The sequence below is a fragment of the Pezoporus wallicus genome, unplaced genomic scaffold, assembly GCF_028554395.1.
Source record: "Pezoporus wallicus isolate ANWC-B61680 ecotype Strahan unplaced genomic scaffold, APGP_CSIRO_Pwel_v1 contig_4830, whole genome shotgun sequence".
Classification (NCBI taxonomy): domain Eukaryota; kingdom Metazoa; phylum Chordata; class Aves; order Psittaciformes; family Psittacidae; genus Pezoporus; species Pezoporus wallicus.
Window position 1 is genome coordinate 457,914 of NW_026639339.1, and position 14,853 is coordinate 472,766.

At 43.7% G+C, this 14,853-nt stretch overlaps 2 protein-coding genes across 2 annotated transcripts; one reads left to right on the forward strand and one right to left on the reverse strand.

The window, feature by feature from the left end:
• Positions 1–4,472: 4,472 nt before the first annotated feature.
• TRIM14 (tripartite motif containing 14) lies at positions 4,473–10,072 on the forward strand. Its single transcript, XM_057414276.1, is given in 9 exon segments — positions 4,473–4,598; positions 5,391–5,419; positions 5,421–5,475; positions 6,385–6,612; positions 8,595–8,734; positions 8,736–8,924; positions 8,926–9,028; positions 9,030–9,094; positions 9,886–10,072. Coding segments are annotated over 9 exon segments (1,122 nt in total).
• NANS (N-acetylneuraminate synthase) lies at positions 9,570–14,620 on the reverse strand. The gene is made up of 4 exons (XM_057414279.1): positions 14,397–14,620; positions 13,977–14,131; positions 12,656–12,922; positions 9,570–11,505 (listed from the first exon to the last, which is right to left on the reverse strand). The coding sequence occupies exons 1-4, from the start codon at positions 14,494–14,496 to the stop codon at positions 11,296–11,298; spliced, it is 732 nt and encodes a 243-aa protein (XP_057270262.1). The 5' UTR covers positions 14,497–14,620; the 3' UTR covers positions 9,570–11,295.
• Positions 14,621–14,853: the final 233 nt, after the last annotated feature.

A 14,853-nucleotide genomic window follows, 5' to 3' on the forward strand; every position in this document is an offset into this window, starting at 1 on the left:
ATGCAAGTTATGTGTGTGTGTGTGTGTGTATGCTTAGGAGACAAATTAGAAAAAATGTCCCAAACAGCTTTCCAGCTAGAATAGTGAGATTAAGAAGCTCTTTTAAGAACTTAAATTCCTTTATGAAAGGGTTTATGTGACATTGTTTCCTGTGATTGCAAAGAGTTGGCCTTAATGAGGTCTCAGGAAAATGTTCAGATTTTGGTACAATATCAAAGTCTTCAAAGAAGTCCTCCTCCTCTTTCCCCTGAACAGAGCAGTGGGATTTTATGTTGAGAGCTTCTTTCTGGAATGATCTCAAATATGGACAGTCAAAATGCAGTGCTGCCAATTTCCAGGGAAATCCAAGTAAGAGCAAGGTATTCAGACTGCCAAACAGAGCTGACTTTTCATGTTACTCTTTTCTCCACCACAACAACCCATCTGTTGGACCAGATGTGCTGCATCTGAGGGTGCCTTTTGTTAAACAGCTCCCTGTCAAATTAGAAATCTCACAGACTGGGAGAGGTCCCAAACAGCTGGAGAATGTCAAACCTTCCACCAGCCTTCAGAAAATACTGGATTGATGCTCAAAGAAACTACAGGTTGGTCATGCTCACTTTGGGAAGGTTATGGAGCAACTCCTCCAAACGCATATTTCTTTGCACATCAAAGAGGAGGTGCTGTTGTCATGTATTTACCAAACGTAAATCATGCAGACTGTGTCTGCCTCTACCATGCTTTTTTTGTGACAAAGCAGCTGGATTTATGCCTGGAGGGAGAATGGAGGTGCCTTTTGTCCCCACTGTGGCAAGGCTTTCAGCACTGTTTGCTACAACATTACATCCAGGTTGGATGAGTGGAGAATTAGATGGATAGAAAACTGGTTGGGTGGTCTCTTCTCCCAGGTAACAAGTGATAGGAGAGGAAGAAATGGCCTCCAGGGGAGGTTTAAACTGGGTATTAGGGACAGTTCCTTTCCTCAAAGGGTGGTCAGGCACTGGAAAAGGTTGCCCATGGCAGTGGTGGAATTGCTGTCCCTGGAAGTGTTCAAAAACCATGTAGATGAGGCCCTCAGTGACATGGTTTAGTGGTGGCCTTGGCAGTGCTGGGGAATGGTTGGACTTGATCTCAAAGGTCTTTTCCGGCCTAGTTGGTTCTGTGATTCCATGACTCTTGCATCCAGATAATCTATATAAACATTAAAGAGGACTGGCCATAAAACTGAGCCCTGCAGAACTAGTTTAAAAGATGAGCCCAAGTGAAGCTGACATCAGCTTACCTGCTGCCTCTGTACCAGGATTTTGTCCCTTTCTCTCTGGATGCTGTTCGCTGACAACTCCAGCAAATGTGTGTGTGCTGCAAACAACTTCTGTAGTGCAGCACCGGCCTGTGCGAGATTCTGGGCACCAGGTTAATCACAGGCAGCAGCCAAATCCAATTCCTGTGAGCTCTGCTGGATTAGGCAGTCTTCCCAGCAACAGAAAACTGCTATTTCTGGAAACAGAATTAATCTAAACTCACCATGTACTATGTGTACAAACTGTATGGTTTGTACTGCGGAAGGGGCATGTTTTGCGGTCTGTCACGGTGTTTATTGCCTGTCTTCATACTGGAATCATCCTCCTGGCCTTCCCTTGATTTGCTTAAACAGCTCTATGTTGTTCTCATGTTGGGGACACCAGAACTGTACACAGTGCTCATTCCGTGGCAGCAGGCAGAAGTGATTTTTGCAAGAACTCCATGCCTGAAGCAAGAGGTATTATCTGTCCTAATCTGTTAAGAAAAGAACTCATTATATGCCTTGTAAATCTTTCCCAGGGTATCAGAAACCTGGAGTACACACAAGATTTGCTCATGCTGATTAAGGAGGGTATTTCTTAGGAATCCATGTGTACCAAAGCCTGCCTTTCCGGGGATTGCCTCAGAAGTGGGATTTGGGAGTTATCTCTCCAAAGTGAGTGCATAACTTTGCTTCTGATGGGTTTTGCATCCCCCTTGAGAAGGCAAATCTCAGCAAGAGCGTCAGAAACAGATGGTCTGTTGCTGACATATGACAGCTTGGTTGCTTGAATTTCTACTGTCAGTTCATGGACTATTGGGTAGGTGGCTCTACAGAAAGGAGAAATGGAAAGATATGCTTGCATTTTGATCTAGTTTTAGGACCGTAGCACAAAACTGTCAGCAGTACAGTGAGTTCTGCATGCCCTCATCCTTTCTCCCCTATGCCTTCCCCCATCTCAAGACAGTGCTGCCCCTCAGCAGTGGCAGGGTCACTGGTTATTGCTGAGCTGAACCAGTTTCCTGGCAGTTGTGGCAATGAGTGCACAGCACAGACACAGCTAAGGACAGTACTGCTGCCAAGTTGTCTGCTTGTGACTCTACAGTGTGCAGACAGCTCTGCCTTTCTGCCACATGGTTCACCTAGTCCAACTGCCTGACCAGTTCAGGGCTGACCAAAAGTCAAAGCATTGTTGTTAAGGGCATTGTCCAAATGCCTCTTCAACACTGACAGGTTTGGGGTATCCACCGCCTCTCTAGGGAGCCTGTTCCAGTGTTTGACAATCCTCTCTGTAAAGAAATGTTTCCTAATGTCTGAATCTCCTCTGATGCAGTTTGAACCATTCCCCCAATTTATACTTGTGTCCAGTGCTCCTCTGTCCCAGGTGCAGAATCCAGAATTTGGACCTGTTAAATTTCATCCCATTCATTCATTGCCGAATGCTCCAATCTATCTAGATCCCTGCTGCAAGGCCCCTTATACTGAGAGAGAGCCAACAGCACCTCTGTTAGTATCATCAGCAAACTTGCTAACAGTATGTGCAACTCCAGACTGTTGATACAAACTTGGGACAGCACTGGCCCTAGAACTGAGCCCTGAGGAACACCACTGGTGACCAGTGGCCAGCCACATGTAGCCCCATTTACTACAATCCTTCAGGCCCTGACCTTCAGCCAGTCCACCATGAGTCTGCTCATCCCACAGCTGGACAGCTTCCCAGAAGGATGCTCTGAGGGACAGGATGAAAAGCCTTACTGAAATCCAGAACAACTACAGCCACCACCTTCCCTTCATCCCCTACATGGGTGACCTTATTGTAGAGGGGTATCAAGTTAATTAAGAAGGACTTTCCCACTGTGAGCCCATGCTGACTGTGCCTGGGGATTGCATTGTCCTTTAAATGCCTTTGAACAGCACCCAGTATGATCTCTTCCATAATTTCTCCAGGTACTGAGGTCAGACTAACAGGTCTGTTGTTTCCTATGCCTTTCTTCATGCCCTTGCTGTAAATTGGAGTAACACTGGCCAACTTCAAATTAGCAGAGACCTCCCCAGACTCCCAAGACCTTTGGCAGATGATGGAGAAGGGTTCCGCTGTAACATCCACCAGTTCCTCCAGCGCTCTGGGATGAATCCCATCAGGCCACATGGATTGTGAGCATTCAGCCGGTATAAACTGGTTCTGTACAGTGCCCGCAAATGGAAAGTCACTGTTCCTGCAGTCTTGGTCATCTGACTCAGAGGACTGGGCAGCCCAAGGTCTATCATCAGTATTAACAATTGTGGCGTAAAAAGAATGGATTGCCTTTGCTTTTCTTCATCCCTATTTGTCAGAGATACTTTGATTTTCAGTGTTTTAAAATATGTGTGTTGAAGGAGTCTGCTAGTAGGCAACCAACTCAGAAACACTACAAGAAATACAAAGTTTTCATAATGTCCTAATTCTCTTTTATAACACACGCTATCTTTCCATGATGTTGCAGAAAGCAGTTTGAAAGGTAGACGTTTGAGAGTTTATCTTACTTAGTAAAATTAGTAAGAAACCTATGCACCAATACATTTCTGATAGCCTAGAATGATTTCCCATATTTTTAAATGAAATAGTGAGCAATTGAGCCACAGAAGAATTCCTGCTTTCATTTACTTAATGGAAAAGCTAGAACACAAAATACCTCCAGTACCAGCAGAATTAGGACCTTCAAAATTATATTGTTTTTCAGGAAAATCAAACTTGAACATGAAAATTGAACTGATGTAGCACTAATAACATGTTTTTTCTAATCTACATAAAACTAGATTACAGGAAATATACAGACACATACAAAAGATTCCTGAAAGTTTGCTTGACTCAGAATAAAGTAGTGCTTCCCTGCATGATCCCTCTGCAAAGGGTTAATGCTGATTGCCTGGGGGGCTGTTGAACAGGGGAGCAGATGCTGCTGCTGACCAAAATAGGAAGTGAGCGGGATTTAGAAACTTGTGTCCTCTCTGACGCTGTTTCTAAGAGATCTGCTGACATCTACTGGCTTAGTGCTGCAGAGATTTCAGCACAAACTACCAAAAGTAGCCCAATAGGTGGTATTTTGACCAATGATTCTGTTTGCTGTGAGCAGTTACTCTGTGTCGCCCCAGTGATGTGACACCAGCCAGGCAGCATGTGACAGTCTTCCCTGGTGCTTTCAGCAAATGCTAGCTGTGGATGCTTAAGAAGATGAGAACCATTGTGCAAGGTTCATCAGCCTGCTCATGCCTGGGTCCAAGAGTGAATAAAATCAACTGGAAGGACACCCTCTGTGCTCCTGAATGCAGGACATGGGGTCAGCATGCTGTGTACTTGGTATGTGTCCTGTGAGCCTGACTGGAGTCTCATCTCTTAGAAATCCTTGCCTGTACAGCATTTTCACTTGAAGGAGTTGGGGCATGTAGGCGATCCCTAAAGGCATGTTTCTGGAGCTGGTTCCTCATGGTGAATGACATGGGTGGCTTGCCAGTGCTGCAGACACAGTGTCTCAACTGGTAGGAAGCAGTTCTTTCATTTACCTCTGAAAGGAAAGTAATGCTTAGCCAGAAATGCTTGGGGCTGGCATAAGTATTTGCCAGTGTCATGAGGGAGTGAGTGCTTGACATGATGTGTTTTACAAGCAAAAAAGAAAGATTTGGTTTTTGCTTTGTGGTATTTGTCAGTCTTTGCTGCAGTAAGCTGGTACCTGTGCATGCAGATGCTCTGGACTGGGTCCCAGCTGCAGAACAGGACACTGGCAACAGCTACAGCTCTGGAGCTGGCTTATCTCGTATTTACTGGGAGGCTCTGTTGTAACATTAATGCACGGAGGGCATGGGGCAGCATTGCCTGGGTCTTTGTTGTTTTCATCATAGGGTTCCCTGTTCCTTATGAAGGTGGTACTAATTTGCACAGCTTTCTGAATGTTAACAGTTTAACCACCAGGAGCAGATGAAGTGTGAAAATCCTCCTGTTCATCACTACTGGCCTTAACAGCCCTCATAAACTGAATGTTTCAGTGACATACTTCTCTGTATGGAAAGCCAGCTGGATACTGACATCTGTTTTTTACAGGTGTTGTCAGGAAACTATTTTATTTCATTTTGATTTCATTTTGTTGCTGTGTAGGAGCTCATGGCATTTTGCTTGAAGGATCTAGCAAACAGAGCAAGAAGCTGGTAACAGAAGGAGCATAGAGCAGGGTGATCTGAAGGTAAAGCGTGGTTTGCTTTTCCACTGGTCATTTTCCAAGGAGAGACATTTTGTTTTCTCTATAGCTATTCAAAGACCCAGAGAGCTACTGCTTCTCAGGAAAAGAGTGTATTCCCTGTATTCATCACCACATATTGCTATCAAAAGGAGAGAAGAGGAACAGAGTCTCCAGAAGCCTGGCTCTCACACCCTGATTAGCCAAACACCTCTGGAAGAACAATGTCGGAATTTTTTTGGGTGATGAATAATAATAAATAGTGATGAATAGTAAATAGCCCCAGCTATGGATGTTATTTCAGCTTCTGTGATGTAAGCTGCATTGCACTGAACTGCATTAGTGAATAGTGTGGCTTCAGATTTGAGTAAACACCACAGCTCTGTTGATTCTGTCTTAAGAATGGGAAGGTATGCTAAGCTCCACCATTTATAGATCATGAAATGGCTTTTGCTTTAAGGAAGATCTCTAAGGATCTCTGTTACAGAAAATTGGTCAGAACTGGTGGGAACTCTTCAGAAGTTTAGGACATTATGCTTTGATGTTACTTTATTTTGGAAGTTTTTCTACACCTTCCCTCTCAATAGCTTGCTTTAAAAGAAGGCAAATTGTTAGTGCTGAAGGACCAGGTCTGCTGCTTTTAGCAGTTAATACCCGACCCTGTTACGTTCTGGCTGAACACAGCATTTTCTGCATAGCTAAACATCTTGGAACCTGCCCTCGAGCTTTTCCATCCAGGACATCACCAGGTAAATCCTGGCAGCACTCCCTTAAAGGGCAAGCACCTGTTTCTCAAGAGATCTTTCAAATCAGTAAAATCCAACCAAAACATAACATTGAAAGCCTGGGAGATAAATGCCTGAAATGGTTATAGTCTGTTGAGTATGGAAGGATGCTTTTCTGCTTCATCTATAGGCACATGCCACTATGAGCAAAAGACAGCTGTCAGTAACTGAGCTCCAGTTACTTCTTTGGGAAGAAGGAAGTCTGGCACACTTCATTGATGTAAAGTCTGAGCAAGCCCTGGAAACACATGAACAGCAGCTGGAGGCCTGTCAGGAGAAGCTTGCAGCCCTAGAGGCCTTCTCACATCGGACCAGACAAATACAGCAGCATGCTGATCCTATTCAGTTGCTGGAGGTGGTATTGTATGGTCTCTTTCTACCTCTTATTCTCAAAGTAAACTGTTCTAGTCACCTTCTCTGTAGATCCTTCTGAATGTAAGTAGCGTCTTTCTCACTGCTTTTTAATGTTCTTTCTGTTGGTATTTTGGTGAACCAGTTCGTTTCCTGATTTTTGAGCTGTGAGGTGTTCCTGCTATAGCATTGATTCCAGGTCTGTATGAAATTCATAATAATTTTAAACATACATGGAAGAGAGTCACATGAGTCTTTCAATCTTGAGGACCTGTATTAGGTCTTCCTTTTTGCAGTGTAATACGAAGGTCTGAGGAAGGGCAACCCACTTGGAAACAGCAGGAGGAAGCCTAAATTGTCTGATTTCTTTAACAGAAAGAGATCCTAATCACCCTGAGCAATAGCCATGATTTTAGTGGAGGGGGCAGTGCTTTTCCTTTTGCCTACAGGGAAATGTCAGTTTCTCTTTGATAATGACATTCACCCTTTTTGGGAAGGGTGTGTGGCCATGTGCTTATGCCCTGACAGAAGCCAAAGGATCCCATTCTTCATGGGGAGGCCTGTGGTACATTTTCACATCCTTGCACTGTAGCAGACTTGGAAGTTTCCATTGTGTCCTGGGTTCAGCAGTAGCAGTCATTTTTCTCCTTCTTGGTAGCTGGTGCAGTGCTGTGTTTTGACTTTCAGCTCGGGAACAGAGCTGATAACAATGATGTTTTGGTTTGGCCAAGGACTTTGTGAGCCTCATGCTCTGCCAGGGAGGAGGGGAAGCCAGGAGGAAGCAGAGACAGGACACCTGACCCAAACTAACCAAAGAGGTGTTCCATACCACAGCACGTCATGCCCAGGATGTAACTGGGAGTTAGCCGGAAGGGCTGGGAGACTGCAGGGTTGGAGGAGGTATCGGTCAGTGCTTGGTCAGGCTGGGGGGGGTGAGTTATCGGTCAGCTGGTGCTGAGGTGTTGTATTCTCTTCCCTTGTTATTTCCTTTATCATTATTATTATTGGTGGTAGCAGTAGTGATTTGTGTTATACCTTAGTTACTGAACTGCTCTTATCTCAACCCGTGGGAGTTGCATTCTTTTCAGTTCTCCTCTCCATCCCTCTGGGAGTAGAGGGAGGGCAAGGGGGGGGGGAGGGAGAAGTGAGTGAAGGAGCCCTCTGCCTGGTTTTAAACCACGACACATTGCTGTGAGCGGCCTTAGCATTCTGTGTGTGTGCTAGCAATGTACCTACACACAGGAAACAGCTCTTCCTGGATTTGGAGAGATTGTGTGTGTGAGGTTGGAATTTTATTCTTTAGATTGCTTTTAAGCGGTTTTATTTTTCCACTGTTGGGATTTCCCCAAAGGGTCCTAGCCAATGGGTTAATCTCATTTCCATCCTGCAGTGTGCTGGCAGACCCTGCCTCAACCGCAGCCGCTAGGTTCTTGTCGGACATAGCCCCTGCTCTCCCGGCAGGAGGAGCTAATGTGCAGTCTAACGAGCTAATAGGCGGACTGAACACAGCGAGACTTGCCTGTTACGGTCTTTGCTTAGTGGTGGAGCTGCCCTTGCTCTGTGGTGTGTGGGTTCTGGTGGGGATCCTCTCTGTCGTGTCTTGTATATTTCACTTACAAGAAAAAATAGATGTCCTTATTTAAACCACGACACCTTATTAAACCTATGTCCTTTAAGTATCCGACACTGGTTTTATCAGACTTGACAGAAAGAGTGAAGGGGGCTGTTTAAGGCTGCCAAATCATGTTGGGGTTATTTCTGTAACATGAAAACAGAAAGCATATGACATCACAGTAAACTATTGAGGTATAGGAAAGGAAAACCTGTGTGAGACATGTGGCAATTCAATATTGAAGTTGTAGGACAGCATCTTCAAAGAAAAATCTCTTTCAAAGTCCTGTAGCTTTTTGACCTGTCCTGTGTGACTGTCATTTCAAACTTGTTCAGTTTCATGAGAGATTTCTTTTTCTCCTGGTTTTGTGCAGTTAGGAGCATGACAGCCTTCACCTGACGCTGTAACTGCCTGATGACTGTCTGATGACAGTAAGCTGTAACTGGAGGAAGTTGTCCTATCTTTGTGGTCCCCAGAGATTCAGTAAGTTATGGCAAGTGCTAAGCAGGGATGCCTTCCTCTGGGAGCCATTACTGGGAAGTGGACCTGCTCCACATTGGAGCAGGAGGGCGGGCTGGTGCAGCCTACCCTTCCATTGACAGGAAAGGAGACTCCAAAACCTGCCAATGCGGCTGGAACAGAGCATCCTCGTGCCTTAAGAACTTTGAGTTTGCATACTGGGCATTTCACTAGGGGGAGAGAATCCCTCCCCATCGGAGATGATCCCAATCACACTGGTGTTTTTCTGGATTATGAAGCAGGAATCCTTTCATTCTACAATGTCAGTGATGGCATGGCTCACCTGAACACCTTTCCCTTGCAGCTTCACAGAACTCACGTACCCAGTCCTGAGGCTCTGGGAAGGATCTGCAGTTAGGTCAGTTCAGGCTTCAAGTCTGTATATAGTAACATATTGTATAAGTAATGTAACAATATTATTGCATATTGTTACAGCTGACAAGGTCAGATTTGGATAATAAGTGCACTGAGCGAATTAGCTCATAATTAAATATCATCTCATAAAAATCAAAGACTGGCACCAACTGTTGGAATGGTCCCTTCACATAAAGCTGAAGTAGGAGCTTCTGCAGCCCCGCTCAATAGCCATTAGCTAGCTGGTCCTGCGACAGAGACCCTGAACTGGGCCTCTGAATAGCCCTGTGCTTCCTGCACAGAGCAGAAGCATGAGGAAATCATGTACCATGCCCAAGAGAAGATGAGATGCCTGGAGGACTCACAGGGGCAATTAAAACACTAGGTCAGTGATTCATTTATTTGTGTGTCCTATTTGCAAAGGCTCTTTAACTGCAACTGCACAGGGGTATGCTCACATAAAAGGAGACAGCTCCAAGTTTCTGTACAGGGGTAGTTTATTTTTTTCCCCAGTACATTATTAAAGTTCCTGGACATTTCTGTCTACATTTACAGCAGGCTCTAGGACCAGCCCTGCTGGAGTGAAGAACCCCTGCTGCTTGAAGCAAGTCAGTTAATCCTGACAGTATTCAAATATTAAAGACCTTGAAACCATGGTACTGGTGCTGGCAAAGGCAAGGTCTGACCATAGGCTGAAACACAGAAACAGTACCTTGTTTTAGAAGGTAAATTTATTTTTCCAATTTGAAACAAACAAAGAATCATTTAACAATTGAGCAGTTTTCTTAATGTAAGGCAAGCATACTGCATCAGTCAGAGCTCACATATGGTCAAGCACATGACTCAAAGGATCCCTGCTTCCCAGTTTAAAGATGCAAACACAGCTTCCTCGGAATTGCAGAAGGGTAAACATCTTGAAAGTCAACAGCTCACAGGCACAGAAACACCACCACCAAACTCAAGACACTTCATCGACTCATGACCAAGAGGTAGCAAGTTCCAAATAGCCATCACTAGGTAAACGATTCCACTAAAGAAAAATGGAGATGAATTACACCAAAGCATCTCTGTACTAAAAGTGCTGAGAGATTCAACTGCTGTCACAGGGCTCCTTCCCGGACAAAGGGAAGAGCAGCAAGCTGACAGAAGTAGGACTGCACTTCATACTTGAAAAGAAAGCAGCTGTGCTGCAGACACAGAGAACACAACAGCTGCACTGACCACAAGCTGAAGCTCAGTTATGTAATCTGGTCAAGCATCCAGCTTCAGCTGCCTATAAAATCAGGCTCAGGGGAAAGAAGCCAACCCAATGTATTGGCTTAGTCCAGGAAAGGAGCTGCTGAATCTTCATCAGCCTTTGGCTTCCTACCAGAGAAGCTGCCCCAACATAGTATCCCCAGAGGTATCCAAATTGATTTGAAGATTCCAGGCTTCACTCAGTTCACAACAGATGCTTCTGACATGTTTCTGAAGCGTACAATAAGTTTATTTCCACTGATCCATCTTGGATCTACTCTTCCCTCCTTAATCTGTCTGCTTGTCCTCATGCCTTTCAGTTCATGAAAACTACAAAAAGGCTCTTTCCTTGCCCCTTAAATGGGACCTTTCTACGTATTCTGTTTGCCTCCTTTCTGGGTACTGTCTCTTAAGAACACAGCTTTCTCAAGGAGCTCATTATCCCCAGTGTTCAGATTCCTGCAACCCACAACTTTATCTCAAGACTTTTTTATCTTAAGGCTTAAGGAAAATCCATGAGGCTGCACTGTCTCAGCATATGTAAACTTTCATCTATCTCCATTCAACTCCAACTAGCATGCTGCTATCACAGGCTGAGGAAGAAATAGAGAGGAACACCAGAAGGTACAGAGTTAGAACAACTCAAACTGCAGACAAAACTACCATGGTTTACTGTGTTCTTACCAGAACAGGAAGCTAGACAGTAGCAGACTGTGGTGTTACATGTGGCAAACCTCCAAATTAACCTAGGTTAAGAGGAATGGAGAAAGGTGGAGCACAGTATTTTCTAGACGCAATGTTATACAATTTCTAATAAAATTGCCCTTTGTAATTTATCTCCATTTGCTTCAGAAACTTGAGAACCTGAAAATTCTAACCTGCTTCAATCCTCATAATTACACTCCTTCTAATCTACCATGCTGCTATACTTAAATATATATGATGAAATACAGAATAGAGTGCTCTGATTTAGCACTTTACTTTTTTGATGTGATTTTCCACTGCATGCTCAGTGATGGTTTCGTCTTCTTCGATATTTGTTTTAACTTTCTGGCCCACCAGATCAAAGATTGCTTCTGGGGGAAATCCCCTGGGCTCTCCCACTTTCACTGTCAGCATGTCAAGTGTGAGTACTGCACCTTCAGGAATTGCTACTTTCGCCACAATGGATTTTCCCAGCTACAGGGGAGGAAAACAGAAGATTAAAAAATAAGTCAAGCACATTCCTAGGCTTAGTATAGCAAAAAAGGCTAAGGAATATACTGCAGTTACTTGGGAAGAAGTTGTATAGAACTGCCCTCCTCATTAACTCCTATTCCAAATGAAGGCTGAGTGGTAACCTCACTGTAACTAGGCTCTCTTTCTGAAATCAGATAATGGATCACTGGAATTTTTCAGAATCAGAGTGGAGGGAATCTCATTAGACTAACTAGTATTCTAGCTTAGTGTAACAGCAGCTCATACACAGTCACAGAGACCCAATATGACTATTACCAAGTACTTTGTACTGGGCACTGGTGAGGCTGCACGTTGAATCCTGTGTTCAGTTCTGGGCCCTTCATTACAAGAGAGATATTGAGGTGCTGGAGTGGGTCCAAAGAAGGGCAACAGAGCTGGTGAAGGGCCTGGAGCACAAGTGTGATGGGGGATGGCTGAGGGAACTGGGGGTGTTTAGTTTGGAGAAGGCTCAGGGGGGACCTTATCACTGTACAACAATCTGAAAGGAGGATGCAGCCAGGAGGTGGCTGGTCTCAACTCCCAAGGAACACATGATATGACAAGAGGAAATGGCTACAAGCTGTGCCAAGGGAAGTTTAGACTGGATGTTAGGAACAATTTCTTCCCTGAAAGGGTGGTCAGGTTCTGGAACAGGCTGTCCAGGGCAGTGGTGGAATCACGGTCCCTGGAGGTATTTAGATGTAGAGGTGACGTGGTTTAGTGGTGGTCTTAGCAGTCTTGAGGCAATGGTTGGACTCAATGATCTCAAAACATCTCTTCCAGCATAAATGACTCCATGATTCTACCCAACTAAGTTAACTACTGGATGACAGACACAGAACTCCATTACAATGAAAACTGACCACATTATGCTTTGATTAAAATAGTTCATGACTAGCAGAAACACTCATTAGAAAATGACACGTCTGCACCAACTTCAGTGATTCAACGTAAGCACTGTGCAAGCTGCTGGTGCAGAGCAGAGATTTCTGATTGCAGAGGCAGAAACACTGCTGCAATAAATCATTAGCAAGCTGCTTTTCTGAATACAGACTTATTAACCACAGGTCTAAGTAAGTTCCAGCTATACATGAAACAAATCAAAACTTACCTTTTCATTGCAAGCCATTTCACAAGGCAGTAGCTGTTTGACTGGAGATCCCATTGCTTTTTCCACAGTACGAATGGCTTTCACCATCTCTGCCAATTCGTTTGGCTCCAGGGATGCCTGGTGGTCACTTCCTTTCCATGTTTTGTCCAGAGTCACATGGCGTTCCACCACTTTAGCTCCCAACGCAACTGCTGCCACCGAAATGGCGATGCCAGTTTCATGCCCCGAGTAGCCAATGGGGATATCAGGAAAAGCTGACTGATAGGCCTTGAATTGTGACAGAGTTGATCTGAATTACCAAGGTAGCAATTTCAAAGACAAAGCAAATTTAACAGCGATAACTGCAATAAAAACCATGGCAAATTACTGTGCCACAAACCAAGCAGTTGGTTATGCTGAAAATTGATCTTTCTTGCATTCAACATGTCACACTGCATTACTGACCATCATGTTCTAAGAATTTCACTAAGAATTCAGTGCTGACAAGGAAAAGATGGTGTGTTTTATTCTACAACTTCGCTTATGCTTTTCCTTTTAATTCAGTTGTACTCCTCCAGGTCCTGAAAGGCTCAAAATGTAACTTTCATCACTGTCAGTTACACTGACAGAGTAGTGCTCTATTTTCATCCACAAACCCGTGGACCGGTTACACTTAACCTGTAGCCAAAGCAGACTCCTTCAACCACATATTTAAAATCTGAAGCAATCCTTTCACCCATGCATAAGGGACAGTCACTCAATCATAAAGTCAACTAAATGCAGTCACTAAAAATTCTACTAAAAAATAACAGACTATATGTGTATAAAGACAGGCAAGTGCTTGAACACTGGCCAATTTTGGAAAATTTCCTTGCATTTTTATTGGGCATATCCAAGAAATATTTTCAGCCAAGGAAACTATACATGGGCCTAATCCATTTTCTTCATTACTTTGATACTCACACGAAGAATTTTTAACAGAGTTTTCTGTTCTAGCTCCCTGTTTAAAATTATGTTCTCAATTCCATGCACCTTCTTAATGGTAACAGTCTACATAATTTTTCTTTGCACTGCCAGCAGCTGACCTGTCATATGACATAACCATATGTCATATTTTTCTGTTTAGTTGTGAATACTCCAGGTAATATCCTTTATAATGTTCCTCAAAGCTGAGTTCTGCTAAAAAAGGATCCAGTGGGTATCTTTACTTCAGCACTTGCATGAATTACAGGAAAATGACACATCTTTCTAACTTCTAAGAGGCAAATTCCAGCATGCCTAAGATCCAGATCTCAGTAAAAGTGGTACCGTGCACAGGGCACACTCTGGGTTACTCACTGACCGATATAACGCGGAGGTTGACATCCTCTGGCTGAAGCGGGTATGCACTGGTGCACTGCAGGAAGCAGAAGTTTGGATTGAGGGGCTTCACAATCTCATAAACCTGGTGCATTGTGTTCATTGACTGCATCCCGCTGGAAATCACCATTGGGCGACCTACCCATTAGAAAATATGTACATGTTTTGTCCTAGGTCTGTCAGAAAGCTATATAAGATTAAATTAAAATTTTGAGGTAAATTAATTCAGTTAAACGAGGAAAGAAAGCTGGGTGAATCTTTCCCCCTCCCCCTGCCTCCCTGAGTCTGAGGGGGATTTTCCTCTAAAGGAATTTTTAGACTTTTTTCCCCAAATCAGCTGGAGGAAATATCTAATAACTGATCTACTGGGGCACACTGGGGCAGCTCAAAAGAAAATGCATACCTTTCTTTGCAGTCTTCTCCAAATAGGGAAAATTGTTTGTATCTCCTGATCCTACTTTGAAAAATGGAACATTCAGTTCATGTAAAAATTCCACAGCCATCTGCAAGGAAAAGACATCACTGCATTTCAACTCACCACTTCAGCTGGATCAAAATTGAAGAACTACCATGCTGGGTTACAAACAACCCTTCAAAACAGCAAAACCAAATCTAGTTTTGACCAAATTTAGATGACCAAATTTAGTAGGTCATATATATATATGTATATATACACACACACATATGTATGTGTGTATACCTATATATATATACACACAAACACACATGTATATATCCCAAGTAGCTCCTGGAGTAATATTTACTATTCCAAGGAGGTTAGTTTCTCATTTCCCTCCAGGTGAAGTATTACCAAAGTGCTTTCTTTCAAACCTCTACTTCCAAAAGCAAATGTCACACAG

Excerpts from the sequence above, each read along its gene's own strand:
- NANS (XM_057414279.1), bottom strand. The coding sequence starts at position 14,496 with ATGGCTGTGGAATTTTTACATGAACTGAATGTTCCATTTTTCAAAGTA. Across the intron at positions 12,923-13,976 it reads TCAACCTCCGCGTTATATCG|GCCTATCAGTCAGCTTTTCC; the intron begins GTCAGTGAGTAA and ends TCACAATTCAAG. Across the intron at positions 11,506-12,655 it reads AAATGGCTTGCAATGAAAAG|CTGGGAAAATCCATTGTGGC; the intron begins GTAAGTTTTGAT and ends CCTCCCCTGTAG.